This window comes from Pseudorca crassidens, chromosome 6 (assembly GCF_039906515.1).
Source record: "Pseudorca crassidens isolate mPseCra1 chromosome 6, mPseCra1.hap1, whole genome shotgun sequence".
Taxonomy (NCBI): Eukaryota; Metazoa; Chordata; class Mammalia; order Artiodactyla; family Delphinidae; genus Pseudorca; species Pseudorca crassidens.
In genome coordinates this window covers 11,512,569-11,526,493 of record NC_090301.1, presented here as the reverse complement: position 1 = coordinate 11,526,493, position 13,925 = coordinate 11,512,569, and the positions used below count along the sequence as shown (strand labels likewise).

General features: G+C 39.3%; 1 protein-coding gene across 1 annotated transcript in view; it reads left to right on the top strand.

Moving 5' to 3' along the window:
* The window catches only part of COL4A3 (collagen type IV alpha 3 chain), a 132,954-nt gene that overhangs the window by 97,236 nt on the left and 21,793 nt on the right, over positions 1-13,925 (top strand). The window contains exons 28-37 of the mRNA XM_067740363.1: positions 293-394; positions 2,256-2,353; positions 2,921-3,071; positions 3,433-3,546; positions 4,552-4,719; positions 5,957-6,046; positions 6,410-6,544; positions 12,000-12,098; positions 12,844-12,933; positions 13,619-13,758. Of these exons, the coding sequence (XP_067596464.1) occupies positions 293-394; positions 2,256-2,353; positions 2,921-3,071; positions 3,433-3,546; positions 4,552-4,719; positions 5,957-6,046; positions 6,410-6,544; positions 12,000-12,098; positions 12,844-12,933; positions 13,619-13,758 (1,187 nt within the window). The remainder of the gene's footprint in view (positions 1-292; positions 395-2,255; positions 2,354-2,920; positions 3,072-3,432; positions 3,547-4,551; positions 4,720-5,956; positions 6,047-6,409; positions 6,545-11,999; positions 12,099-12,843; positions 12,934-13,618; positions 13,759-13,925) is intronic.

Here is a 13,925-nt window from a genome sequence, read left to right as displayed (position 1 = left end):
TCTTCATTTGAAAACTTACCTTCTTTGCCAACATCGTCTAAAACTTAACTTTGCATTGATGGAGGGAGACATATAGTTCAAGATATCGAGAATATTTCTTTTTAGGAGTTAAATTATATTTTCAAAATTATTTGCACCTCCTAATGATTAGCTCATTGCATAGAAAGGGGGAGGAAGGTGGGGTTATTATTTCTTAATTTTCGAAAAGATCTGGGATGACCGAGAAACAAACATTTTGTTTTAAGGCAAGATAAAGGGAAGGCACTGATGTAAATGTATGCATGTTTTTAAGGTATCCCTGGATCCACAGGAAAATGTGATCTGGGTCTTCCTGGGCCCGATGGTGAACCAGGAATTCCAGGAATCGGATTCCCTGGGCCTCCTGGACCTAAGGGTAAATTTTAAAAAGTTTTTAAACGTAAGGTTCATTGTGGATATTTATAAAATATAAATGCGTATAATGAATAATATAGGAAATATCCATTTAATCCTTTAAAATGATGTTTTCCACCAGTCTTAAATGGGAAAGAAACCTTACAATAATTTTAGCGAAAAAGGGAGAATTCACATTGATTTATGCAATCTCATCGCAGTCATATTTTTTAAAGTACATAAAAAAAACCGTAAGGAAATTCACTAAAATGCTAATAGTGATGCTTCTTGATTGTGGGATTAGGAGGAATTTATTCTTCTTAATAAATGCCTGTACTTTGTACATTTACACATTTCTTCACCTTATACATTTCTTTTATAATAAAAAAAAAACTGTTAAATCACAGATAGCTGATCTCCCTATATACTCCCAAATAAATTATGGAAGTTATTTTCCTTTAGGGAAAAATGCTGTTTCTCATCAAAGTGGGAAAACACTCCAAAGAAATCCAGATGCTAAGAACTCAAACAGGAACCTGAGGCTCCCTGCTGACACATACATCAAAGTCCTGTCCAGGATGGCATATGAGTCATCTCAGTCCCTGCGATGTCCCATAGAACTTAAGATTTTATGATAATTTCATGTTTGTTTCAATATTGTTGAAAGTGCTTATCCCAATATAATCCATTTTTTGGTGCTTCAACTCTTACATTAATATGTCAGCAATGTTTATCACCCATCAGTTCTGCCCAAATATAGGAATATTGATCTCAGTTTATGAGTATTTGAAATAGAAAACATAGTCACATTTCTCACATGGTCCCAAGAATGGCTTTGACTCCAGTTTCTTAGATTTCTTCCCAGTGATCTTGAAGTAATGCAACCTGGCCCATGTTTTAGCCAGGTGCTTCGTGGACCCTGCCTTGAGACGTTGCATCCTAGCTTGTCACCCTATGGATTTGCCTTCTGGAAGGAGACTGTAAACTATGGGAAACAGAACTAGCATAAGGGCTTCTTGAAAGTGGAGATTCAGAATTTCCCAGTTGAACCTAATAAATCCCATGAAATAACTGTGAATTTAAAATTGGTCAAATTAGGGACTTCCCTGGTCGTCCAGTGGGTAAGACTCTGTGCTTCCAATGCAGGGGGCCTGGGTTCTATCCCTTGTCGGGGAACTAGATCCCACATGCATGCCGCAACTAAGAAGCCCACATGCCACAACTATGAGCCCACATGCCACAAAGAAGATCCCACGTGCCGCAACTAAGACCCGACATGGCTAAAATAAATAAATAAATGAAACTGGTCAAATTAGGGGCACAAAGGAACTCTTTGAACGCAGCCTTGCTCTACCAGGCTTTCCTCTTTTGAACCACAGACCGGAGAAAAAGATGTGTGTTAACTCCTTTCTCAACTCTCCTATTATAAATGCGTAAAAGAGAAGTTAATGTTCAGTGGCTATTATAGAGCTTTAGGAAGTAATTCTCTTGAGCAGCCCAGGTTAAGAAAGGCTACCTGGATGCTGGAAATGCTTTATATCTCAATCTGGGTCATGCTTGAGTAGATATATAGACACATTTAAAAATTCATTTGGCTGTACACAGTATGCAAAATACACTTTTTAAAAAAGGCACCCAAATGGTCATTCGGTATCAGTGGTTTAAAGAATTGCTCAAACTTTAGTGGTGCTAAACAACAAGAGTGGAGAAGGTAATTTTTTAAACTGGGAACCAATTTAATCTGATTTGGAATTGACTTTTTTAAAGTGCTAATTTAGCGGTTGGCATTCTCATCATTTAAACTTTCATAAAAATATCTAAGAGCTACTGTTCAGAATCTTCTAAGACCTGTCTTACAACCTTTGTTATCTTTTTCTCTGTAGGAGACCGAGGTTTTCCGGGAACAAAAGGATCACCAGGCTGTCCTGGAGAAATGGGAAAGCCAGGGTTACCTGGAAAGCCAGGCCTCCCAGGAGTCAAGGTCTTTGAGAATTAAAATTCAGACTGATAATTGGGGAGGGGAGGGGAGGGGCAGTTACAGTCAGTCAGTTAGGATGCTTTGTGTGTAGAAATTGTCAATATATTTGTAGATGATGAAGATGCCGACTTTTTTAAAAGTTTCTCTGAACCATCACTCCCCTTTAGAAAGGAGAATAGAAGGTGTAAGAAGACCAATTTGCCTCTCTATTTCTTCCTTAATCTTCAGAAACATTCAGAGTACTTAAAATGGGAAAACTCTAGAAACAGACGTGGATATCTATGAGAAAAACTATCAAAAGGAGAGACATCTAGACTGTTTACAGAAAATTCCACAGTCTTCTTAAAAAGTGGAGGCTATGAAGAATTACTAAGCACAGTTTTATTTAAAAAGTCAGCAACTACAATTGAAAAAGGAAAGTGGATGGAATGGTGGTGACTGTACAAAAGGGACATAGAACCTCCATCACGGAGACGTTATTTTCACGTAAATAGCCCTAAAGACCGGTCAATAGTCGATAAGGATTTGCAAGCATGATACAGTAAAACTAACGTAATTTCTGTGCTATAGGGAGAACCAGGGCTAGCCATGCCTGGAGAGCCAGGAGCACCAGGTTTGCCAGGAGAAAGAGGCAACTCTGGGGAAAAGGGAGAAAGTGGACTCCCTGGACTTCCAGGTCTCCCTGGAATTCCAGGAACTGGAGGGCTTGATGGACCACGAGGTAAAATAGCAAGTGTGATTGCTTTTCTCCACTGTGAGCTCAGCTAAAATGCTGCAGATTGAATGTGTAGGTGCTCTAGGGGTGAAGAACTCTTCTCAAACTTCCAGCTCAATAAATTGAACGTGCGAGCCTTAATTAACTTTCCATTCAAATTTCCATTCCATTGCTGCCCTACCTTTGTTCCCTCTTTCTTCCTTTCTTCCTTCTTTCCTTTTTAATGAGTGTCCTCTCTATAAGACATATCAATGGTATTAACTCTAAGTTCGATATAGGAGGGAAAGTTATAAGAGAATGACTGGGATAGCAATACTAGGACCTTGAGTTTTGCCACCCGATTGTATTCTTGGACTCTATTTTGCAGGGGATCCAGGGCAGCCTGGACCACCTGGAGAAAGAGGCCCCCCAGGAAGGTGCAAAGAAAGTCTCAGTGGAGCTCAAGGACTTCCAGGCTTAAATGGATTGAAAGGGCAACAAGGTAGGGGGAGGCCCTTGAAACCAGTCACCAGGCGGGCAGATGACATGGGACTCCTGCTTTGAGTTTTGCTGCTTAACATGAGAACTATCCGGTAACAAGTCCTGACCACTGTTCAATGGGAAAATTGATTTCAGAAACAAAAACCTGTTGTCACGAACTTGTTGCAGTGAATACCAACTATAGAGTAAGAGACCTGAAGTTACTACAGTAAGATTGGTTTGTGTCTTGTATGCAAGAAAATATGAACAATGAAGATATATACAGATGTATACTTACATATATATATATATATATATACATATAAACTCTCAAATAACTTTTATCTTTAATACTTTCATAGGTATATTAAAGCGGTAAATGTATCCTTATTATTGAAACAGAGTGAATGTATGCAAAGGTATATGTTCACAAGTTACAAACTAAAATACATAGTTGGTTGCTTTACAAGCAACATAAAAGAAAGGGTATGAAAGTAAATCTAAATTATGAAAGCCAGGCGGTCATGGGAAACTTACCCTCTTTTTCGCTCCTCTCAACCAGATCTGTGAACTGTTTCTGGGTAAAAAATCCTTTAGAACTCGCCTATTATACTTCTTATATGTTCACAAACAAAATTTTGGCCAAGAAGTTAATTGTTGTAGTGGTGCTGCTATTGTTTCTAGAAGCATCTGGTGGCTTGCCGCCACGTGAGTGGCTCTGTTCTGGCAGTGAATTCTGCCAGTTAAAGACTGCGCCACGGTCAGAAAGTGCATTCCCAAGATGTGCCTGCAGGACTAGAAAATAAATCTAAATTCTGCACTATCATTACTTCATGAATCATTGAAACACAGAATGTTAAATCCAGAAGGGATCTTAGAATTTTACAAAAGGGGACCTAAATCTATCAATTAGAAAAGTCTGTGGTTTGCCCACAATCACAGAGCTAAATATTTACAGCCATAAAATATATCTGGAGTTGGTGTGGAAAGCAATCGTGCGTTCATTCATTCATTCATTCATATATAGGCAGAAGAGGCGAAACGGGGCCAAAGGGAGACCCAGGTATTCCAGGCTTGGATAGGTCAGGATTTCCTGGAGAACCTGGACCACCAGGAATGCCGGGTCATCGAGGGGAGATGGGACCACCTGGTACAAAAGGATATCCAGGAAATCCAGGATTTTTAGGGCCACCAGGTACCCTTTATGTGCTTTTGTTTTTCTTCTTCTCTGTTCTTCCACATATTCCTTTTAAGGTAGCTGTGTAAACTAGAGACCCGCATAGGCTTTTGACTCTAAGCTTCTCTTTCATTTAGTATAAGTTTTTCTTCTGAGTTATTTGCAAGGAGCCAGAGGGCTGGGAACTGGTGGTAGTGGGATGGTCAAATTTCACAATTACCCACAATATGACTATTTTTGCTGTGTAATCTTGTTAATATATTACTAGTAAAATGTATTTGCTAGTATTTTGTTGAAATTTTTTGCATCCATATTTATAAGGGATACTTACTGGTCTGTTTTCTTGTGATGTTTTTGTCTGGTTTTGGTATCAGGGTAATGCTATCTTATTGAACAAGATGAGAAGTGTTTCCTCCTCTTGTATTTTCTAGAAGAGTTTGTGAAGAATTGATATGCTTTAAATATTTGATAGAGTTCACCAGTGAAGTCACCTGGGGCTTGGGTTTTCTTTGAGAGAAGTTTTAAAATTACTAATTCAATCTCTTTACTTCTTATAGATCTATTCAGATTTTCTGTTTCTTCTTGAGTCAATTTTGGTAATCTGTGCCTCTTCTAAGAATTGGATTTTCTGGCCTGTCATTATTCATAGTATTCCCTTATAATTCTTTTATTTCATCACTTATTATGGTTTATATGTTTGGGGGAGAATATTTCAATAGTCTTCTCATGGCATAAGGACCTCACTGGTCTCTCCTCCAGAGAAGAGTCCAGAATAAGAACTTAATCTGCTAATTAACCTTTCATTTACATTATTGAGCTACTATCATATGCCATCACTGTTCCAGACCCTAGAGACACATTGGTGGATAAGACTCCACCTCGAACAATGGGGAACACGATAACAAACACATTTAAGACCTAAGTTCATCTAGCGACAAATGCTATGGAGAAAGTAAAATAAGGGAATATAACAAAGTTATTGATCAAGGGTTGGGACGAGGGAATGCTCCAAACCTTCAGTATATTTTCTCCTCATCCACAAGTGTGATTTGCTACCAACTTCCACATCTACGATGTAAAAAAAGACCATTTACTGACCCATCCCTAGATGAGTGGGATTTTTTTCCTGTTTACAGAAAACATTTTTTCAACACTCTTTCTCTCTTTCTAAGTATAATTCTTTTTATTTTATGGAGTGTTTCACTTTTCTCATTCTTTACAGCATGTGCTGCCTTGTGTTAATTTGTTTCCATAGGTGAAAAAGGAACGATTGGGATGATGGGGGTTCCCGGAAACGTTGGCCCTCCGGGGCCTCCTGGGAAGCCAGGCACCCTGGGACAGAGGGGTAAGTGATAGAATATCTTTCCAGCTATCAGGGGGCATGAACAATGTTCATTTAATTAGCAGAAAAATAAATTATATTTTATTCTTTGAGGAGAAAGTAGTTCTGAGAAAACCTTATATTTGATTTTGCAGTTTTCTGTATTCCTTTGTCCCTTTTGAATAGTCATATTTTCTCCCTACAGGCTTAGACAACTACCCTCATGTGGCTGCCTGTTTGGGGGCAACTATTTATCAAGTTCTCAGCCCTGTTAACCTTTTTTGGTTTATCTGTCTTGTTTTGTTTTATGGTAAGCACTGTTAACTTTTGAATCCTCATGAACTTTTAAAGAATTAAGGAACTGATGTTGTTACATCTGTCTCTTAGGGAGCTTTGGAATTCCAGGAGTAAAAGGCGAGAGAGGAGCCCCAGGTGCCAAAGGGGAACAAGGAGATAAAGGAATTCCAGGGCCTCCTGGAATATTACGCTTAGTCGGGGACAAAGGGGAACCAGGACTCAAAGGTACAAACGTTCTTACGTTTAGAACCAGAACATCAGAGCTGATTCTGGGACTAAGAAATTATCCAGGAAAATCCCTTTAGTTGACATAAGAGAACAGTGAGGACCAGGGTTTAATTTCCCGCCCAGGCTCACAAAGCCAGTTGGTGACTGAGTTGGACTAGAACTGGGTTTTGTGTGCCTTGAACAGTAATATGTTGCCTCCTTAAATCGTAACTTTTTATTTCCAAGTTAATTCTGCATTTTGGTCTGCTGTCTTTAAATTTTCACTAGCCAATCTTTAAATTCTAAGCCTCAAAACCCCCTTTTGCCAAGTATGGTGAAAATTAAACCTTCAGAAAATTCCACATAAAAACTTCCCTGGCTGGAATAGAAAACTCCACCCCAAATTCAACTCTATTCTATCAGCTGCTAGGGTGAATTTTTCTGATTGCATCTAAAAACTGCTTCTTATACTCAGAATCCTTTGGAGAATAATTACTAAAGAGAAAATATGTTTTGATTACAAATCAGTGCCTTAAAAATGCTGTTATTTGGGCTTCCCTGGTGGCACAGTGGTTGAGAGGCCGCCTGCCGATGCAGGGGACACCAGTTAGTGCTCCAGTCCGGGAAGATCCCACATGCCGCGGAGCGGCTTGGGCCTGTGAGCCATGGCCGCTGACCCTGCGCATCCGGAGCCTGTGCTCAGCAACGGGAGAGGCCACAACAGTGAGAGGCCCGCATACCGCAAAAAACAAACAAGCAAACAAAAAAAACAAAAAAATGCTGTTATTTGTTAACTATAGCTATTAAGCTCAAATTCAAACCCATTCAAATTATTTCAAGTTATTTAAGCACTTTGTATGACAGGTTTTTTTATATGATCAATACAGCCAATATCAAATCAAAATTTAAGAAGGTTTGCCTTGCAGTCTTCCTGATCCAATCTAACCCCAAGTAACTTTAATAAAACAAAGGATTTCTGGGTAAAATTAAATGTTTGCAGATCAAACCTATATGGCAAGGAAGAATAAAAGAAAAATGTGTTTGTAGTTGCAAAACCATATCAAGTTTTGAATAATTTGTAATCAACTTTGAGAAGTTAGATTGTAATATTTGCTTTAAAAATTCTGGATAGAGTTCTGTAGACCAGGCTGGCAAGACTGAATAGCTGTCTCTCCCAGAATCAGGAAGGACTTCACAGAGGTGACATTGGAGCAGGGTTCTGGAGAGTGATTGAATCCAACTAATTTGCTAACTTAAAAAAGGATAATCAGGGACTTCCCTGGTGGTCCAGTGGTTAAGAATCCAATCTGCCTTCCAACACAGGGGATGCGGGTTTGATCCCTGGTCGGGGAACTAAGATCCCATATGCCTAGTGGCAACTAAGCCCGCGTGCCACAACTAGAGAGAAGCCCATGAGCCGCAACGAAGATCCCGCGTGCCGCAGCTAAAACCCAATGCAGCCAAATAAATAAATAAGTAAATATTTTTTAAAAAATAAATAAAAATAAAATAGCCATTCTGGCCTTTTGCTATTCCTCAAATGGACCAAACTTTAAAAATAAATAAATAAAAGGATAATCATTGGGAAAAGAATCAGATTTTTTTCTATAAAGGAAAATTAGCAAGTAAAGGCCTTTTGGGTAGTCCCCCTTTAATCTGCTGTCCAAGGGATGGTTTAGTTCTGGGTGCGAACAGAAGACTGCATTACATTTTTAACAATAGAATAGAAAGTAGTATGAATTTTATAAAATTCTGCTAGAACTGGTCTAAGTCAAGATGTAAAAAAAAAAAAAATACTGGCACAAGTGTCCAGTCTTCATAAACTGTCAGACACCACTTCACTGGATTATTCTAGATGATTTAGGTAGTGTTGCAAACATTTTGAAAAAAATATGAATAGCATTTCTGTGCCTACATAAACTAAAATTTGACTCTAACATCATGAATGCACAATGGGTACTAATTTACAATTAAAGAATTGTTTCTGTAAAATATATAGGGACACATGCTATTTTTATGCTTCTAGCAAAGTACAAGGTGCATGGAAGCTGTCCTACATGTTTCCTTTTGGCTTTTCAAACCCACAACCAAGGAGCAGAGATAGAACCACCACAACAACAAAAGATCATACTATCTAGGCCTCTCTAATTTCTATATGATTCATTTTTCGTCTGAGTTTCTGACTTAAAGACATCCACTGCAAATGTGGAAGAGCTATTGAAGGTATGAAAAGCAAAGTCGTCCTCTCCTCAAGGAGTCTGCATGGAAGATTTAGACATATGTACAAAAAGGTAAAGAATAATACAAAAGAACTGTTACGCTATTTTAGCAAAGACCTGTGAAGCCCTTCCCACATGCAGGTACTGTTCCAAGCTTTACAAATATTGACTCATTTAATTCTCACAACAACCCTAGGAGTAGGTTATTGCTGTCATCCCATTTTATAGATGGGAAATGGAAAGGTCACATTACTCAGTGTCACTCTGATAGGAAGTGCAGAGATGGACCTCACACTGATGTTGTTGGTTCCAAAGTCCATACTCAGCCTTCTCACTGTGCTGCCAGCTGGGTACCACTGGCAGTGAGCCTTGTGGGACATGAGCAAAGCAGAACACACCTCAACCAGGGTAGTCAAAGAAGCCTCCATGAGCACAGGGAACTATATTCAGTATCCTGTAATAAACTATAATGGAAAATAATATGAAAAAGAACTTATACTTGTATAACTGAATCACTTTGCTGTACAGCAGAAATAACACAACATTGTAAGTCAACTATACTTCAATAAAATAAATTTTAAAAAAGAGAAGCCTCCATGAAGAAGGATTTAAATTCTGAGTAGGTTTCCAATGAGCAAGGGATACTCTCGGCTTAAAATCTTTCCAAGTCTCCCCTTGCTTTAAGAATTCAGGTTTCTGGGCTTCCCTGGTGGCGCAGTGGTTGAGAGTCCGCCTGCCGATGCAGGGGACACGGGTTCGTGCCCCGGTCCGGGAAGATCCCACATGCCGTGGAGCGGCTGGGCCCGTGAGCCATGGCCGCTGAGCCTGCACATCCGGAGCCTGTGCTCCTCAAGGGAGAGGCCACAACAGTGAGAGGCCCGCGTACCGCAAAAAAAAAAAAAAAAAAAAAAGAATTCAGGTTTCTTTGACTGGCATCCAGGTTTCTTTATCACTTGCCCTTTGCCTACTTCTCCAGCCACATGACCTTTATTTACTTAGCAAGTATTTTTTAGTACCTATGACTAGACATTTTTACTATGTCCTGAAGACACAGAGGTGAACAAAGCAGAGGTAGTATTCTGGCCGTGAGGAAACTTACAGCTTAATAAGAGAAAGAAACAATAATGTCTCTGTAAACAATTTATATCCAGGGCCAGGTAGTAAATATCTTAGGCTTTGTGGACCACATATGACACCTGTTGCCTATTCTTCTTTTGTGTGTGTTTGTCTGTTTACAGCCCATTAAAAATAGGAAAAGCATCCTTAGCTGTCCAGCCATGCAGCAACAAGCCAAGTTTGGCCCACAGGCGGTTGTTTGCCCCTTAAAAACCAAAGCAAATGAGTAAACTAAGTGATCTATATTTTTAGGTTATGATAAAGGATATAAATGGAAAAAAACCAAAAGTTACAAAAGAAAATATTCTAACTCCCTGCTACTCACCACTCCTTTGCACATGTTATTTTCTTGCCTAAGAATTCTGTCCCACTCCATGCTTTCTCCATCCAGCTAGCTCCCACTTGCTCTTCAACACTGAGCTTATAAATATCCCCTCTTTGGGCTTCCCTGGTGGCGCAGTGGTTGAGAGTCCGCCTGCCGATACAGGGGACGCGGGTTCGTGCCCCGGTCCGGGAAGATCCCACATGCCGCGGAGCGGCTGGGCCCATGAGCCATGGCCGCTGAGCCTGTGCGTCCGGAGCCTGTGCTCCGCAACGGGAGAGGCCACAGCAGTGAGAGGCCCCCGTACCGCAAAAAAAAAAAAAAAAAAAAATCCCCTCTTTTTAAGGAACCTCCATACTGTTCTCCACAGTGGCTGTACCAATTTCCATTCCCAGCAACAGTGCAAGAGGGTTCCCTTTTCTCTATACCCTCTCCAGCATTTACTGTTTGTAGATTTTTTGATGATGGCCATTCTGACCGGTGTGAGGTGATACCTCATTGCAGTTTTGATTTGCATTTCTCTAATAATTAGTGATGTAGGAATAGAAACGGAGAAGTAGAGAATGGATGTGTGGACGTACATTAGGTTTGACATAAATACACTACCATGTGTAAAACAGATAGCTAGTGGGAACCTGAGCACAGGGAGCTCAGCTCAGTGCTCTGGTGATGACCTAGATGGGTGGGATGGGGGGCGAGGTCCAGGCGGGAGGGGATATATGTATACCTATAGCTGATTCACTTCACTATACAGCAGAAACTAACACAATATTGTAAAGCAATCACACTACAATTAAAAAAAAATCCCCTCTTCTCAAAATTCTTCCCTGTAGCCTATTGTGCCCAACTCTGTTACAGAAACTATCTCACTGGTGGTAATTTTTTACTTGGCTGTCTCCCCAGTTAAACACTAAAAACTTGGGAAAAGAGAACTTGATTTTTCTATGTCTCCAGCACTTAGAACAAGAGCTGTCTGTTAATTACGTACTCAATGCGTATGTGAATGAATGAATACGTAAGCAGGGAAACAGCCAAGGGAAGTGAATTTGCTTGAGAAAAGGCACAAGTTGCAGCCATGGATAGATTGTAGAATCTTTCAAGTGCCAGTGAAAGGAGCCTGTCATTTACTCTGTAGGCAAAAGAGATTCAATGAATATTTTTGAGCAGGAGAATGTGATCAAAGCCATGTTTTAGGGAAGGGAGGATGGTGTTGTGGGAAACTTATGAGACTTCTAGCCTGCAGAACTGGATTCAAGTCCCAGCATTACCACTAACTGATGGTGTGACTCTATATTATTTCATTGACTTCTTAAAGAGTCTCAATTTTCTCATCTCTACACCGTATCTGGAAAGGCTCAAGAATACACTGAGGTTGCCTGAAGATTAAATAAGATAAATAAAAGAAAATAATGTCTTCCATAAACCAGTTACTTAATAAATGATAGTTGTAATAAATGGATTAAGAATGAAATAGTCCAGACAAGAATAGTAGTAGATAATCCTCTGTCATTATTTAAAAAAAAAAAAGAAGCTGTATTTAGGCCACTAGTTCTTAAAATGTTGGTTCAAAGTGTAAATGTTATGAAAATTGCTAGAGTTCTTTGAGAACTAACTCATGCCAGGCACTGTGCTAATGCTTTTCATGTATTACCTCTTTTAATCTTCTTTTTAAATAAAATATAAGCCCAAATCTGCCCATACTCTTAACAAATATGCTATGTTGTATATCAATAATAGCTCAAAAATTTTAATCAGGACATGGATAAGCCTGATAAAATTCTAACCTGTATTTTTAATGCATAGTTTTTAACTTTAGGACTTGCAGGGAAGCCTGGTGAGAAAGGAAACAGAGGCATTCCAGGATTACCAGGTTTCAAAGGACTCCAAGGGCCACCTGGACCACCAGGATCACCAGGTATAGCTGATTCTCTAATAGAAATATCAGGTGTTAAGTTTTCCTAGATCTAAATGTAAAAAAAATGTGTTTCTAGAATATGAATTCTGCCCCAACAGAAATTTGCTTCTTATAATTTAACCAAATTATATTTCTTATAATTTAACCAAATTGTAGTCAGCCTGTATTAACTAAAAAATGTTAACCTACGTGAAGTTCTGCTTTGCACTCAAAATTTTATGTTGAACTAGCTGATATGTATTCTAAACTATAATTTATTACAACCTCATATATCCTAGAAGAAAGTAAGATAATGCTTTAGAGGTTTTCAAATTTGCCTCTTTCTATTTTAAACAAGTTATTGAGTTTGCAAAGTCATTTTTTAAACAAATAATGTAGTCCCCTATTCCCGTGACCACATCTGTGATGAAATTTATTGCATTGTAATAAAATTTCCATATTGCATTTGAAAATCTGTTACTATATTGTCACAGGAGCCCCCTCTTTCCTGCTGGCTTTGGTCCTAGGATGATTCTGATGTTTGAAATCCAGGCCTGCTGACAAAAATCTAACTTTCTCTAATTTTACATTTTCTGAGTCACCAGTCCCTTCCTTATTTGAAGGCATAAATGCAGCTAAACAAGTACCTAAACCAGATGGTCTGGCTGCGCTGGATTCATTCATTTGTGCAAGCAACAAGTGTTTATTGAGCATCTACTATGTCCAGGAACTACACAGAGCGTATGACTATTTATTTGTTCTCAAGACTCCAGAGGAGATCCAGGCAGCATTGGGAATCCTGGTGAGCCAGGACCACGTGGTGTGCCAGGAAGCATGGGAAACATGGGGGTGCCAGGTAATGCATAATGTCCTGTTACGAGCCTACAGCCTCAAGATGGGTCCTAATTCTAGATTTTCTGTGTTGTCATTTTGGTTTTCTACTTGGTAGAAAGTTGGTGTGAAACAACTAGATTTGCTTCTAGACAAATGTACTGTATGCAACCAGAACATGAGTGAGAACAAAATAAACATTTACATTGTGTAAAAATCATCCATTAAGACTACCTGTTTTTAGTTTTTTAAGGAAGCTCCATACTGTTCTCCATAGTGGGATGTAGCAATTTACATTCCCACCAACAGTGCAAGAGGGTTCCCTTTTCTCCACATCCTCTCCAGCATTTTTTGTTTGTAGATCTTTTTGATGATGGCCATTCTGACTGGTGTGAGGTCCTACCTCATTGTAGTTTTGATTTGCATTTCTCTAATAAGTGGGATGGGGGGGTGGGAGGGAGGTCCAAGAGGGAGGGGATATATGTATACATATAGCTGATTCACTTCGTTGTACAACAGAAACTGACACAACATTGTAAAGCAATTGTACTTCAATTTTTAAAAAATTGAAAAAAAAAAGACTATCTGACACATCAGTGCTTCTGAAAAACCAGCTTCTTGGGAGAAAGGTGGTTTGTGAAAAGGTGAGAAGTAGAACCCTTCAAGATCTCTGCCTTTACCAATCTACCTGATTTCTTTCCTAATTTCAGGTACTAAAGGAATGAAGGGAACGATGGGATTCCCAGGTCTAGCTGGAAGACCAGGCCTCCCAGGTACTCATGGTCCCCAAGGAGATAAAGGAGAGCCAGGTTATTCAGAAGGTACAAGGCCAGGACCACCAGGACCAAAGGTATATAGGCCACTGAAGTATTTATGTTTTGGTGGTGGAATGAGTCCCTTTAAATATCAACAAGTATCTGGATTCATTGTGGGCAAAGAAAATTGAAAATATTACTGTATTTTCAGACAGTTATTTGAGGTTTTCTCCCCTCTTTCTATAACTAAGGATGCCTATCA